Below are 14,947 nucleotides of genomic sequence, written 5' to 3'. Positions count from 1 at the left end.
GGGGGGGTCTTATACGCAAGTGAATATGGTAGTAATGTGCAAGGGCTAGTAGAGGGTGTCGGCAGAATGCATTACTCACTCTTAAAGAAAATGCCAGAATTTGCTTCTCATTATGTTAAATTATTCACCCTTATAAATGCACAGTGAGTGCATAGTAATTGCTGCTTCAGGAAATATTGGTAGTGTTGGCAGTAGTTAAAAAAAAAGTAGCAAATATTATGCACATAATAAAAGCCTGCACCTGTGTGTTTTTACTCTGGAGTAGTTTTTTGCTGTGTCTATTCACATCACAATCTCTACACTGAATTCTGCTTGAATTAGAAGTACTCAATTCTATGGTGAGAAACAAGTTCAAGATTAAATTTCAGATCCTGTCTGGCCCTCATTAAAAAAAAATCATTACAAATGTAATACAAATTAAAATGGCATGTGTAGCATTTTTGCTCCTTCCAGTACTGCTTTGTTTATGCTTTGCTGCAAAAGGTGTCAGAATAAGTTGCTGAAAAACACATTAAAGGTTCTCAGTATGGGGTAACATGAAGTTCTAATCAAATCATCTCAAGGAATTATTTTTATCTATCTCATGACTGTGTTTTTGCTCTTGAAGCAGGATGGTTTTTATTTTTTTCCAGTCAATAGCATGTATGTGTTGAGTTCTGAACTGGTTATTGCCTATTTTGTTCCCAGTTTGGGCGACGGTGTGACGTTCCCCGTCAGGGCGCAGCACCAATCTAACTTGTACAACTCAATGGGCAGTACCCACAACAGGTCAGATGAGTTCAAGGTTGTGCCCTTAGTTCCATCCCAACCTCAGCAGGATTCAGTAGTTCAAATTGTCTAACAAGCATGTCGTGCTGCGATTCATCATCCCATTGTGTTTTTGTGTGAACAGTTGTTAAACCTCCATTCTTTCATTCTTCCCATTGAGTGACATTATGTACGAGAGGACTTTATTCTCAAAGGAGCTGGCTGAAGGAGGAATTAAATGTATCTGTATCAATGTTAAAGCTGTCAGGTGAACGTATTTTGGAAGAAATTAATTAATACGACTTTCTTTGGGTTCCATTCAATCATCATCAGAACACCACAAAATAGCCTGCTATTTTTATCAAACAATTCATCACAAAATATTGAACAGTAGCAAGCTTTATATGTAGAGACAATAGTTCTATCAACTCACTGCCTTTGCCTGATAAATTGGTACACTAAATAGGTGTAGGGTATTTAATAGCTTAATTAAATGTTTTTTTGTTGTTGTTTTTTAAGTTTTTGAAGTCATTTAGAGTAAAATTTATCTTGGCTGAAAAATACTTCAAATAACTACTTGAAGTTGTTAGTTACATTGAAAGAATTGTCACTTTTCTTCCACTTTAAACTGAATTTCATTTTGTGATAGTGGTCGAAGCAAGTTAATTTAACCTCAGGTGTGTGTGAGTTGTACACACTGAAGATAGTATAGCATGGGGTTTTATTTTATTACTATTGTTATCATTACTTTAGTACAGGATGGCAACTTTTCAAAGTTACTAACACTTAAAATGACGAACTTAACTTTTAAACAATTGACGGGACCAGCATGTTTCTTTTTTTATTCATATAACTTTGTCTTGAAAGACTTCATTTTAACTGTGTACTTCTATTGATTAACTGTGTTGATAATAGCTATGTACAATGTATGTATACTTAGTGGTGGTTTGGATTCACTACGTTTCCAGTATTTTTCCAGATCCTGGTTAGATGCTTTAGAATTTTGGAACAACTTGTAAATTTCGAACTGCTGACTGTCTCGAGTGAAAGAAAATAAGTTGTGAATTGGCAGAGCAAAACTAAGTGAAAATCTAGTCAGTTAGAAATAAATTGTAATTTCAACTGCTTCCGGTAATCAAATTCCTTTTCTTAGAAAGCAAAACATTTTGTATTGATTTATAATTTTCTCTATATTGGTTAAGATCAAATGCTCTCTCTGGTTCATGGTAAACATCCACGAACTTCGACGATTGATTTAAATGGCAGTGAATCGTTAATGAATGGAGTACTTGATAATTTATATTGTCTTCTTCAGTGTTGTCTTATATACTTAAGTTAATCTTCAACCCCCAACAATGAAATACAAACGCTCATTCACACAAAGTAAAAGTAAAACACTCTGTATTAGAGTTTGCTGGGACTTTCTTTGATTGTTTATACTGTACCATGTGACTTTCTATTTTTAACGGTCACATATTGCTTGATAATTATATTTCTAATATTTACATGTATTATTTTGAGAAAAAGACTTTATTTGTTAACTGTGTATTAATTTTTTCTATGGTGCGTGGTCAATTCTATTATATTTTATTGGTCAAAGTGCTTGCTGCATATTCTTACCAGTTCTGAAATAAACATTCACTGCTCACCAATTAAGTACTTTAAAATTGCAGCAATCTTCTGTGTTTTGTGATAACCACCAAAACGTATGGTGACATCGTAATTATGAAGCTTTGACAACTGTGATAATCTTTTGTTCAGACTTAATACCCTCTTGATGGTGGGAAGACTTCTGTATTTCTCTTCTGTATTGTTATCGCCACACTTAATCTTAATTACTATCTGGTGAGAATTCACCAGTGCTCAGTGACTTAGGCTTGACTTGTCATGCATTTTTTAACAGTTCTAGTTCTGCAGTCTGTCATTCTTTCTATTGATTTTATTTAAACAATATTGTGTTCAAGTTGCCAGTCGTGGACTATTTGAAACTTAATAAAAAGTGTTTGGTGAAGTGGCTCATTGTAAGAATTGAATTTGGCTGTCATAATTATATTTTAATCTTCCTTGGGCCGCAAGTGACTGCTTCTTATTGCTAACACAATGCCAAAAATATTGTTCTTCTTAGAACCTCTGTATTTTTAGTCTTCAGCGAGTTGCACACATTTCTAATATGTTATGTTCATTTTCTGCTTTTTTGTTGTAGTTCCATATTACCTCAATGGTGTACAGTATTTTCAAGTGATTTGTATTTGAGTGTAAAGGCCACCATATTTTTAGTTCAGTGTTCTAGCCAGATCTGTTACCCTCCAAAGTAGCAGTATAGATATCTTCAACCCCTATTAATTTTGTTGATATGGCAACTATATTTTATGAAATGAATTTGTTACAGGCTAGTAGGATTATATAATGTATGTACATAAATTATGGCAAATAAATTTTAAGATGTACTTGCTTGATTTTCTGCAGCATTTTTATGAACCACCATTCATGTCTACAACCATATCTCTATCATAGTTACAGATAATGCACAAACATACAGGGTAGAGGCAATCATTGATTTCATTTGCTTATCCATTAGCAGATAAAACATTTGCAGGTGCATGTTGTCTTCTTGCAGCTTTGTGATGCTAGTTGAAAACCCATGAAATATGCTTTGGAATCATTTAGTGTGTTTGTTATTCGCATTATTTTCCATTTTCCAGAGGGATGATTTAGCCCAGTGTAATTGGCTTGTTATTAATTCATAGGTCTCAGCTTCTTGATTGCTGCAGATCTCATGACAATTCTTCCATTTCTACTAGAAAGATTAGAGCCAATCAAAAGAGCTTGAAAGACAGTGGGAGCCATCAGTTTGGGGACAAAATTATGTTGTCTTGTGATAAAACTTGTTTAGAATCACACCCTTTTTATTGCCATTTTCAAGCTTGTTGCATTCTGTTGACAGCCTTGGTGATGGAGTGACATTTCCCCAGCGCTGTATTGATGAGGATACCGACTCGCTGCTTGGGGGCTGCCAGAGATGGGATGACAACGAAGCCGGATGCCAACGATGGCTGGAGTCTGAGGCCACTTCACACCACCACGTCCAGCAGGACGACTCTGATTCATCATCTGCAGTCCCTGACATTGTTATCATGAACTGAATGCCATATCTTATCTGTGATCTTTGCCTCACTTATTTCATTCCAGGACAAGGAACAATTTTATTTGAACACACTAAAAATGAATGTATTGTATCCACTAATGTATCGTAGCTGAGGCAGATTTCTGGAGGTTTCCAGAATACTGGTAAAGTAACTTTTAATAAGCTCTGCGTTGAGCACAAGTTCAGTTTCAGAATGAACCAGTATTATTGTATCATCCCAACACGTACATCTGTAGGGGGTACTATTTCTAGTCTAAACAAATAAATGCCATCAGCTTTACTATGAATCTTCTATAATTGATATGAGATCTGTGTCATAGCACTATGATACCTCATTTAGAAGTACACACAGTTATGGGCATCTGCATAAAACATGACCATACATCCGACAATATTTTAAGACTGATTCAACAATAGTTTGCACTGCTGATTTTTATTTTTTATTTATAGAGAGAGTTGTATACATTCATGACATCAATAAAACTTGAGTCAAAAATGTTTGATTGCTTCCTTTTCTTCTTTGACTTTTTTTAGAGTTCATTAGTTTTACTAGTGTTCATTTCGTTACAAATCTCTTATCCCAGCCTCTGTTATCTGTAGACAAATAAGAGATTACTGAGATAGAAATTACAGAGACCAGAGCCCGAGCAGTTCATCATGGAGATTTTACTTACTTGGAATTTTGCACTTGACATACACTGGTTATTTCCTTTTAACACAATTGCTGCTTTCAAGTTGCCCGCAATGCGACCCAGCAAAAGCCGCTGAGTTACTCTATGTCCCAGGCTCTCCCCAAGTGCAGGAGAAAGTTCACTCATATTAGGGGTTGATTTTATGATACGTGTTGTCAACTGATTAGTAATTACTATCTATAAAAGTAAAACAATTAAAATTTAATTTAATTAAAGAGGAAGGCAAATCAATGTATCAGAAAATAGTGAAAAACAAAAATAAACTGTTGCTTACAGCAAGTCTATTATGTACAGCTAGTTTTTGAAGGTCAGACAAAATTCGATAAATATAACTGGTGCGATCAAGAGTGTTGCAAGTCTCCCCACAGGTAAAAGGAAATGCTAAACTATCAATCACAACAAGTTTAATCTGAAAGAAAGCACTACATTATTGACATCCACAAGTTGAAATGTGTCAAATATTTACAGTTTCCAAACCTGTGGATGCTGCTCAATTAATTGCGGGAGTACTTTAACAGCAGCCAGAAGCTGGACTATTCCATGAATAGATATCAAATGTATATTATTTAAGATACTATCAGCATTAAAATTGACGAAATCCCTTATTTGGTTCTTTCTTGAAAGCAGATGGCAATGTTTGCAGCAAGCATCAGCTATAGCTAGTTTTCATGTAAAAAGGAAAGAAATGTAATAATTAATCTCCAAATTTAAATTTGTGACAGAAAATATATGAGAACTCTCACTCACAGTGATACAAACCTCTAATACGCTGTGATGAAAAATTACAAGCAGTATCGATAAAAACAGCCTGGCCTTCTGCACCTCCAAGGGACTCAGGGATTTGTACATCAACACAAAGCTGTAAACTTTTTAATGGGTCAAGAGGTGTGTAACTACGTCAAAATTAGAGTCGGAAGTTGCGAAGAGACATTCTTCTTTTACCTCATTTGCGTCTTCCCTGACCCTGGTGCTCCACACAACTCTGTGATGACTTGAAAGGGAATTCCACCATCAAGTATTGAATCCACATCTTTACTCCATGTAACTATGCTGCGACTTGTACACTCTTCCTACCATAGTGGGTCAAATGATATCATTAGATAAAATACAAAATTCATTATTTCATTATTAAGATCAAAGACCAACCTGCCACAGATCGAGGGAATTCAAAGTCTGAGGGGGAGAGGTGAGAGTATTCCAACACTCTCCGCTGTGTAAATTCCACCTTTGTAATATGCTGCGAGCTTCTGGAGCAACACCTGTTGGCAAAACATTTTAATATAGTTTGGAATTTTAAAAAATCAAGCTGGCAAAATTCTGTTTGAAGAAAAACGTACCTGAATAAAAGCGATTGATAAAAATAGGAGTATTACTCACCGCGATGACTGATTACATCCTCGCAGAATAGAAAACCACTCTCTCGAAGAAGAAGTTGAGCCGATGCTGGCAGGGGAAGCGTTGAAATGGGCCGAAACATGATGAATATGAGTACGGACCTCGGGCTTAAGACAGCTGCAACCTTCGGCGTGGCGCACTAGCTCAAGGAGTTGAGTCAACAAACATCCCCCTTGCAGAGAGAGTGTGCCACAGACTGACACTTATTTCTGATTTCTGAGCTATGTTTACATACAGCTCATTCATGCCTGTGTGCAGACGACAGTCGGTCAGTCGGTCAGGTGTCGTGCCAAAATAAGCTACGGAAACATCTTTTATTATAAAGAACGTATTTTAAAACTAAAATTAAATGATTTAACGGAAAACGCCTTTTTCGTAACATCACTGTTAAATCAATATTAAATGTTAATTCCAACTAATTTGTACTTTTGAATGGAAAGATGGAAAGTCCACCGGTGTGATAACAGTTTTATGAGAAATTTTGCGAAACGACATAAACATAACCCTAGTTGTGGTGTGTGTTGTGTGCTTGCTTTTGATAATTTAAATTTGGTCGATCTCGATTTCCAGCTTCCACACCTCCAATTTCCTGGTGGATTAGATTGATTTTATAGCTCCTACTTCATATTATGGCCCATTGTTCTCTTCTGCTGAAATGCAGGAATGAGGACTTATTGAGGTGCTCCTTTATATGTCATAGATTTTTTTCAACCCAGAGGGTTTTAAATAAAAAGAAAGGAAACGATAGCGTGCCAGGTGAGTTTTTAAATTCCCAGCGTCTGAAATATTTAAGCTTCAAGGCGTACTACATTCGGTTCTCGTTTGCAGTGTTTGATTATGGTGCACCATCTGAAAAAACCAGAAGGGTTTATGCCTGGGGAGTTGCGGAGACTGGAGCTCTTGGAAATTATACCTCTAAGTTAAAACAGAAGATGAAAAAACTTGCAGAATTTTACCACCATCCAATACGTTTGAATTTTAGTTTACTGTATCAGGTACTTGACATTCATTGGAGACACGATACTTCATGTCTACTTTTATAATTCCATTATAATGTTCTGTTTGGTTCACGGCAGGTTTATGACATTACTTGCGGGTATGGCTTTACAGCATTTACGGTTGAACCAAACCTGCTTAAAGGTCCCCACAAAGTTTTCGGTTGTGGTGTTAATACAGATTCTCAAATTGGTATAGACTGCCATTACTTATATAATATTTTCCTCTTATCAGTTTTTTTATTTAATTAACAATGATTTTGATTAGGTTACCATGCTCCCCGGAAAGGCCACCCATTGGCAATGCTCATGAATCCTGGTCCAATTGAAATTCCTTTCAAAAACTTCAAAACCAAGTAAGGTGCTATTAACCCAAATTTTTAAAGGTATAACTTTTCCCAGTTATGTGCTTACTAATGTCTTTACTTTAAAGAGTCATCGGGCTTGCAGCTGGACGTGCCCATTTACTTGTACTAACTGACGAAGAGGGAGTCTTTACACTAGGGAACAATGCATATGGACAATGTGGGCGTCCTGTTATTGCAGATGAAAACTATGTGGGTAGCAGAAATATTCATTGTATCCCGGATGTGTCTGGATCTCGAATAAGATCAGTAGCTTGTGGTCAAGATCATAGGTAAGAAGTCAAACTATATATTTTTTAATTAGGAGCATCTCATATAAACTACAGCACTCTCCATGGTTAAATTAATGTTCTCGTAGCATGTTCATTACTCAAAATGGTGATGTTTATGCGTGTGGTTGGAATGCTGATGGGCAAACAGCTCAAAACAACTTTGAATCACATTTTGAACTCCGGAGAGTAACTGGTGATATTGAAGGAGAAGACATTGTCAAAGTGTCATCTGCTGGAGATTGTGTGTTAGCATTGAACAGTGAGTATGCCTGCTAGTTTGATGCATTGTTTATGACAGTTTGGTAGCTTTATGAAGGATGTTCACTGGTACATACTTGCTGCAAATATATCAATGTTACAGGAAAGGGTGAGGTGTTTGGATGGGGTAACTCTGAGTATGGTCAGCTAGAAAGGCACACTCTTCAGCTGTCCACCTCCAAACACCTCAAATCCACTACACACCTTGGCAAAATAGTTGATGTAGCTGCAGGGGGATCATTTTGTATGGTTCTGAATGGTAAGCTATCACATATTGCAGTCAATTTCTCTCTATCACGTTTTTTATTCTTCACTGAACTTTTCAGAGCACGGACAAGTATTTGTGTGGGGGTATGGTATTCTAGGAAAGGGCCCAAAGGCTCAAAAATCTGATGAGCCAACTGAAATACCATCAGTGTTGTTTGGTAAAAATAAATTCCAGCCAGATGTGAAAGTGACTAGTATTGCTTGTGGTGTTCATCATTTAGCAGCTCTCACAAACTCTGGAGACTTGTACACATGGGGACACAATCGTGGTGGTTGTTTGGGTCAGGGACATGAAAAGGATCAGTTCTTTCCCCTGAAGGTAAATATTGCAATGAATTATGTGAAACTACGATTTTTGAGTACTGAGAGTTTTGTTCTGGTCAACAGGTTGCCATAGGAGCTGTGACCTTAAAAGTGTGCTGTGGAGTAGATCACATGGTTGCTTTATGTAAACCATTCTGATCTGATGCAAGGAGACTAGAATAAAGTTCATTATGTATACCTAAATGTCTATTTATTAAAACCTGCTTAAAATTTTCATTTCACATGCTTCAAGGAATTTGGTTTGTTGTACAGTTACTACTGGAACAAGTTTACTACAATAAAACAAGTTACATTGCTACAGAGCTAACTTGTCACTGCTCCATAAAAATTTAACTGTTGCCAGACATGCAAGCTATGCCTCTAAGTTTTACTAAGGTTGTGGGCATGAACTCAAATTCATTGAATGCAGGAGAACAGTTGTTAGGGGGGTAGCCATCAAATGGAACTATGATCAGGGAAAATAAGGATGAAATTAAGAAAAATAATAAACAAGAAAAGATGGTTGACTGTATTTAGTTACGTACAATGTATGATTTACAATGAATCATCTTCAGAAGGAAAGCCCTTTTTCTTCTGAAGAGATTAGGATGGTAATAATTTAGAACATTTTGGTGACCTGGTCCACCATAAACAGAGTCTATGGTGAGCACAGAAGGTGATGGTACAGCAATTTACATTTCCTTCTCAATCTTGATGAGCTCCTTGATGCCGTCGTGCATCTCCTTGACAGCCTCATACTCAGTGAGACCCATCCGCCTCTTGTTTGAGATGTCATAAACACCACCCTCTGCTTCGGTGTGCTCACCTCGGGTACCACGCACCTGGAGATTGGAAAATTGGAGGTGTAGACAAACAACCTTCTAAATGTAAAGAGAGAGTCATCAGTGAGGGCTACCTACCTGCAGGTTGTACTTTCCAGCAACTTCCTCCAGCTTAGCCAGGTTGGCAGCAAGCTTGGGGAGCTTGATGTGGACAGAGGCACGGACAGTGGTGCCAAGGTTGGTGGGGCAGAAGGTCAGGAAGCCCAGACGGTCGTGGTGGGAGAAAGGAACGCGCTTCTCAATGTCATTGACAGCATTGACAAGGCGAGCAAAGACTTCCTTCAGGTTGCCACCCATCTGCATGGAGATGAGACGAAGGTGGTCCTCCTCATTGCACCAGACCAGGAAAGTCTTGGCGTCGTTGTGGAAGATACCACGGCCAGTGGGCCAGAAACGGCAAGCATTGGCAGCCTAAGGGTCAAATTCAGAAAATATCTTGATACATAGAAACTACTAAAATTATAATTGCTAAATAATGCAACAGACAGCTTTCAGGATTTCTGTTACATCATTTAGAACTTTCTTCATACCAACTCTTCATTTACTTAATTGCATAATCTATAATATAAGAACCAACCTGGAGGAAGCGGTCACCCTCCTTGAAAAGGAAGTGGTCATCGATGAGTTTCTGCTGAACCTCCTTTGTCATACCCTTAAGAGGGTAGTAGGTGCCCTTGAGCTCACCCTCGAGACCAGACAGGGTTGAAGAAACCTTGTCCTGCATCTCAGCGTACTGAGCCTCAGTAAGGCAGGGGTTGAAGGGGTAGCCCTCCATGGAGCGGCCGCAGCGCACACGGGTGGACACGACGTATTCATTCTGTAACAGACGAAGGAAGCTAGAATCTGGTGACCGGATTTGAGGCTTGATTCAAAAAGTGGAAAGGAACATACAGTGGGGTCCACATCGGAGAGGGTCTCCACATCACCCCAGTTCTTAGGAGGGTGCTTGTCGGTCTTCTTGAAACCCTTGTGATAGTCCTCAATGATGGGGTCGAAGAGATCAGCGAACACTGAGTAGGCCTCAGCATCAGGGGCATAGATACCAACGCCAGAGTCATGGTTTTCCAGACCTGCAGTGTAAGACATTTTAGTTATTCAGTGCAATCAAGGTGTAATAAATAAAACCGTTGAAAGGGGAACATAAAATTTACCAGACTGGATGCAATCCAACAGAGTGGATCCAAAAGAGGTCTTCTTAGTCTTTAGGGCATCGAAAACCTCCTGGGTCAGGTACTTCTTAAGAAGAGACTTGCTGTCAGAGGCAGCCAGCTTCTTGTAGCCAGCCTCCAATTTCTCAAGGGTCGCTGCGTCAACCATGTTGCCTCTGAAACATTCAAAATTGCTATTAAGAAAATGAACCACAGTGACCTAATGAACCTGAGGGGGTAAATGGGGATGGGGGGGGGGGTCCATATTGCAAAATAGAGCACTTAAGATAAGGGTGGTAATATCCATTATTATGCAATGCAAGTATTACTGTGCTAAAAAAAGTTAGTGTTAAATACAATGGAAACTGAAACTGTGAAATTGATACTGTAAAGTTCCTCAACGGCCGATTCGGGTACGCATTTTGTCGTCCATGCAGTGCAGCAGGCAAGGCATCAATACAAACAAGGAAGGGTCGGCCCCTGGCGAGGTAGTCGTGCCCTAACTTGACTGCACCATCTAATCCGGGTCCCACCACCCATGTCCAGTCCGTGGAGGCGCTACCACTCCCACTCCGGAGGTACCCCATGGGGTAAAGGGAAGGCGAGGCGAGCCCACGGGTGCGCCCCCGCACGGGGCCCTCCGGCAGCCAGGGCAGGGCACGCCGTCGATGCCATCACGTGATCTGAGCCATCGCGCCAGCCAGCCCGCGCCTTCAATAAAGCATGACAAGCCATCAGAGTGACGGCGCGGGGAGCGGGACCAAACCACGTGGCTTTTCAAAGGGGTGAGGGGCTTTTGGGCTAGGGAGTAAATAATCGAACACTCCGCCATCAAGCGCCATATTTCGCGATATTGCCATTTCTTATCGGCGTACGGGGCGTCCCACAGCACGAGCGCGTCTTCCAGAACTCCCACCGCTCCATTATCCGTGCGGTCTAAAAACATTGCTGCTCCAGCGGTGCCGGTAGTGGGCCCCGCGAGTCCTCGCCGACAGGCATGGCTGCCCACGCAGCTAGCCGCGGGGCGGGGCGGGGCGGGGCGGGGCGGGGCAGCGACGAGCCCGTCATAGGAGTCATCACACCCGCGGGGACGCCGCCCGGCCCGGCCTCTGGGCCCGGCTAGCAGCCCTGGCCGGCCCTCCCCGCGGCGCTCTCCCTTTGTCTGCCGCCGCGACGCGACGCCGCCGCCGGCCCGAGTGGGGCGTGGTCCTCGCGGGGGGTGGGGCGGGGAGGGGGAGGGGGAGGTAGCCCTCCCGTCCTACCGGAGCCGGGGTCCAACCACTTCGACGATACCCACCCTTCGCCGCCGGCCTCCGCCGCCCCGTCCTCGACGGGCTGGGGCTGGTCCTTGGACGCGCAGCCCCCCATCACGTCGGACTATGCTACACTAGGCACTACCGGCTCAGTGCCGGGGCTCTGCGCGGAGAGCTGACGCGCGCGGAGCTGTCTGTCGTACAGCGTCGACGTCGCGCCACAAGTTACTGAAGAGCGAGCTGAGCTGAGCAGCACCACGGTGGCTGAGCCCGGCCCGGAGCTCGCGGCCGCCCTCCCCTCACCACCCCCCGCCCCGCCGGCCCCGCCCCGCCGGCAGCGCGAGCCGCGAGCGACGCGCCGGGCGAGCAGAGCCGGGGATCCTCCGCCTCCCTTCCTGATCGATAATTCGGGCGCGGCAGCGCGGCACCCTCCGCAGCCCCGCAGCCCCGCAGCCCCGCGGGCACGCAGCGCACGCCGCGCTAGCCGCGACACGGGAGCACACCAGTGCGCACGCGCGGAGGGGAGGCTCCAGCGGCAACAGCATCCCCTCCGCGCCTCTGGCGTCCCCTACAACTGACGACGCCCCTCGGTGGTAAACCAAGAGAATGGCGAGCAGGGAAGTACAAACCGAGTACTCTGACGCCAACAACCGACTCGTTATATTAACCAATGTAACTGGGAAAAGCCTCTGGTTGAATAATGAATAAAGGCGTGAGATGTCCAAAACTGATGTTACTAGAGCCTATTCGGGGTGCTCCAAGCACCGCGACATGAGGGCGGCCGGCCCCGGGGGCTGACCGACACCCCAGCACGTGAGGGTGGGCGTGCCACGGGGACGGGCACAAGCCGGAGCACGAGTGTGAATCCACCCCACCCCACATAACTGGACACTCGTAGGCGTAGGGGCACTGGCATGGTCGTGCGTCACTGCTTCGCACATTGGAATCGATTGTCATTATATGACCACCTCCACCTATCGCCACGCGGCCCCATCACTAGCCGTGATGGGAACTTTGAGCTACACAAGGTGGCCCCGGACCCCTCCCTTTAGTTTGCTAGGACTGTACCGCTCGCAGGCGTGCGCGCGGGGTTGCACACTCGCACGGGGTCGTAAGGCGCCGCCGTGAGGAAAGCCCGCCCGCCCGCGCGCCGGCATGCGGCACGTATAGGCATGAGAAAGGGGCCTGTGGGCCACCCTGTCGCTCCCGCCCTAAGCAACAACCAGGGGCTCGAATGGCGGGTCCCATTCAACGTGCCGGTGAGTGGCGGGTTGGCCTACTCGCTCGGGCCGCAGGGGTCGCGACGCCTATAGCGTGCAAACGAGCAAGCCCACGACACTGCGGCGTGTGCGAAAGGAACACCGAGAGCGCTGCTTTGCACAACCATCAGACTGGCTCTCCCGGGGACAGCGAGCCCTCCCCTCGCGTCGGACTAGTGCTGGACGAGGGGCTTACTGGTCAGCAGCGGCCGGCGGCGAGGGCATGGCCGGGCCCGCGGCCCCCGCTGGTCCGGGGGCGGGGCCGCCTCCACAGTCGCAGTGCTCACAGTGCTTGCCTGGTTTCAATCGGGTGGACATGTTGGGTAGCGGGAGCGGCCGCACGGGGACGGGGCCGATGGGGCGCTCTCAGGTGCTCTGTTGTCGACAATGGAGCAGTGGTGCCACCAGGGCAGCCGGGCCAGCGCGACAGCGAAGCGTCGCGATAACATGTGTATTCATGACTAAATCAAGTCCAGGAGAGGAAACTTGAAGTCAACTAATGGCCGTGACGAACTTCGGTTGTATGGGAGAGCATCCTTTCATTTGCTGGAGCGCCGGGCCCGGTCAGAGCGTTTCGCAGCCTCACCCCATCATTTCATCATTCCTGTCGGAAAGGCGAAGGCGTCGCCGCGCCGCACCCATACCCGCCAAAGAGAAAGCCGCTCCCTCTGGCGGCGCTCGGGGGAGTTAGTCATAGGGTGGGGTAGTGGCGCCGCAGAGCCAGGGGTGCCGACGCTACCCCGCGAGAGGGCGCTCGGAGTATCGCCACACCGCAGAGCGCACCCTCATGGGGGGTAGAAACAGCCACGACCGAAGGAAAGCGTCATCTGCCAAAATATCGTTGCGAAACAATGCAATCGCCAGCCGTCACAGCATTTGCATACGGTGCTCGTACCGCGGGGCGGAGCCGGCACCACGCCTCCGTCGGCGCGCCAGGCGGGCGCGGCTGCAGAGAGATCACCACACAATTGATACTAAATCGACGCTGGCCGGATGGATGCGACGCGCATCATCTCAGGCCCTCATAAGCAGGATGATTGATTGAGAGCACTTTTACAGATTTGGGAGTCGTCACCCGTGCACAAGGTTCAAAAGTTGTGAAAAACAATTGTAATGCGTTCTCCACCATTAAAGAACATCCGATACTTCTCCCCCTGAAAAAGTCCCGACTTTCGGCAGGGCAGGGCAGGGCGGACAGGGCTGCGTCAGAAAGTAAAAGACCTCCCATTCGGTCCTGCGAGGCTCTGAGGCAGCCGCGGTTCGACCCTCACCTTGGCCTAAGCCATGCCCCCCCCTCCCCCGCGACCGTCACGCTCAGCCAGAGCTGTAGGACGGACGGGACACAGCACGGTGCATCACCATCAACGCCCCGAGCCCGAGACCCATGCCACGAGAACAAGGCGCCATAAAAAGGTTCGATGGATCCTCCCGGATGTCCATGCAAAACGAAAGACTATTTCACCTTGCGACGCCTTGCGACCGGCTCAGATCAGGCGGGTCGTCCAAAGTCACCAACGTAACGTATGCTCACGCCCGCAGACTTGTCGGCCCAGCGTCAGCGACCAGGAAGGTCCTGGACTAGAGGGCCACGGCGAGAGCGCCGGCTGCCCCTCAGTCTGCGGCCGGCCGTGGGGCCCCGGCAGAGACGGATCAATATCGGCGCCAGCCGAAGGCTCAGCTGCGGCTACCGCCCCGCCCCTCCACGCACTGCGTCCGGAAACCAAGCTCCATCCCTCGTCGGGTCGGCGGGGCGGCTGGGGGGAGGCCGTTCTCCACGCAGCCAGCGCTGCCGCCGCCGGCGAGCCGCCCTGCCCTGCCGCCCCTCCCAGACTGTCTCGCTCGCCACACCCACCCCCTGCACCGCCCCTTGGGCTAGGTTGGGGTTGGGCGACACCCCGCTAGCGGCCGCTCCACCACGGCCGCCCGAGGCCGACGCCGAGGCCGCAACCCGGGAAAGTGAAAGGGGCGGAGTAATACAGTGGGGCCGATAGGGGGCGTGCACCCAG

At 45.7% G+C, this 14,947-nt stretch overlaps 4 protein-coding genes across 7 annotated transcripts in view; 2 read left to right on the top strand and 2 right to left on the bottom strand.

The window, feature by feature from the left end:
* LOC113213341 (palmitoyltransferase ZDHHC15) overlaps window positions 1–4,392 on the top strand; it is a 17,360-nt gene extending 12,968 nt beyond the window's left edge. The window contains exons 8-9 of one of the 2 annotated variants that reach the window (XM_052263534.1): window positions 688–768; window positions 3,692–4,392. In XM_052263534.1, coding sequence (XP_052119494.1) covers window positions 688–768; window positions 3,692–3,890 — 280 coding nt within the window. In that variant the 3' untranslated portion in view covers window positions 3,891–4,392. The remainder of the gene's footprint in view (window positions 1–687; window positions 769–3,691) is intronic. The other variant, XM_026432365.2, reaches the window with a different exon arrangement.
* On the bottom strand, window positions 4,310–6,422 carry LOC113213342 (DNA repair protein RAD51 homolog 3). The gene is made up of 9 exons (XM_026432367.2): window positions 6,406–6,422; window positions 5,962–6,227; window positions 5,731–5,843; window positions 5,527–5,654; window positions 5,344–5,450; window positions 5,062–5,243; window positions 4,859–4,993; window positions 4,567–4,761; window positions 4,310–4,486 (listed from the first exon to the last, which is right to left on the bottom strand). The coding sequence occupies exons 2-9, from the start codon at window positions 6,059–6,061 to the stop codon at window positions 4,457–4,459; spliced, it is 990 nt and encodes a 329-aa protein (XP_026288152.1). The 5' UTR covers window positions 6,062–6,227; window positions 6,406–6,422; the 3' UTR covers window positions 4,310–4,456.
* Window positions 6,423–6,469: 47 nt separating this feature from the next.
* On the top strand, window positions 6,470–8,637 carry LOC113213339 (RCC1-like G exchanging factor-like protein). The gene is made up of 9 exons (XM_026432363.2): window positions 6,470–6,735; window positions 6,808–6,974; window positions 7,056–7,167; window positions 7,243–7,330; window positions 7,408–7,611; window positions 7,698–7,870; window positions 7,973–8,128; window positions 8,196–8,455; window positions 8,524–8,637. The coding sequence occupies exons 1-9, from the start codon at window positions 6,609–6,611 to the stop codon at window positions 8,596–8,598; spliced, it is 1,362 nt and encodes a 453-aa protein (XP_026288148.1). The 5' UTR covers window positions 6,470–6,608; the 3' UTR covers window positions 8,599–8,637.
* A 308-nt stretch (window positions 8,638–8,945) lies between these two features.
* LOC113213340 (arginine kinase) overlaps window positions 8,946–14,947 on the bottom strand; it is a 35,976-nt gene continuing 29,974 nt past the window's right edge. For all 3 annotated transcript variants that reach the window (XM_052263531.1, XM_052263533.1, XM_052263530.1), the window contains 5 exons: window positions 10,433–10,605; window positions 10,173–10,351; window positions 9,859–10,098; window positions 9,360–9,692; window positions 8,946–9,281 (listed from right to left, as the gene is read on the bottom strand). In XM_052263531.1, coding sequence (XP_052119491.1) covers window positions 9,132–9,281; window positions 9,360–9,692; window positions 9,859–10,098; window positions 10,173–10,351; window positions 10,433–10,605 — 1,075 coding nt within the window. In that variant the 3' untranslated portion in view covers window positions 8,946–9,131. The remainder of the gene's footprint in view (window positions 9,282–9,359; window positions 9,693–9,858; window positions 10,099–10,172; window positions 10,352–10,432; window positions 10,606–14,947) is intronic.

The sequence above is a fragment of the Frankliniella occidentalis genome, unplaced genomic scaffold (genome assembly GCF_000697945.3).
Source record: "Frankliniella occidentalis isolate FOCC.00 unplaced genomic scaffold, Focc_3.1 Scaffold12, whole genome shotgun sequence".
In the NCBI taxonomy this organism is placed as follows: domain Eukaryota; kingdom Metazoa; phylum Arthropoda; class Insecta; order Thysanoptera; family Thripidae; genus Frankliniella; species Frankliniella occidentalis.
This window is presented reverse-complemented; position numbering and strand designations above follow the sequence as displayed.

Coding starts and splice junctions, on each gene's coding strand:
- LOC113213342 (XM_026432367.2), bottom strand. CDS start 6,061: ATGTTTCGGCCCATTTCAACGCTTCCCCTGCCAGCATCGGCTCAACTT. Junction 5,844..5,961: donor GGATGTAATCAGTCATCGCG/GTGAGTAATACT, acceptor TTTTGCCAACAG/GTGTTGCTCCAGAAGCTCGC. Junction 5,655..5,730: donor ATTCCCTCGATCTGTGGCAG/GTTGGTCTTTGA, acceptor CCACTATGGTAG/GAAGAGTGTACAAGTCGCAG.
- LOC113213339 (XM_026432363.2), top strand. CDS start 6,609: ATGGCCCATTGTTCTCTTCTGCTGAAATGCAGGAATGAGGACTTATTG. Junction 6,736..6,807: donor AGGAAACGATAGCGTGCCAG/GTGAGTTTTTAA, acceptor TCTCGTTTGCAG/TGTTTGATTATGGTGCACCA. Junction 6,975..7,055: donor ATTTTAGTTTACTGTATCAG/GTACTTGACATT, acceptor GGTTCACGGCAG/GTTTATGACATTACTTGCGG.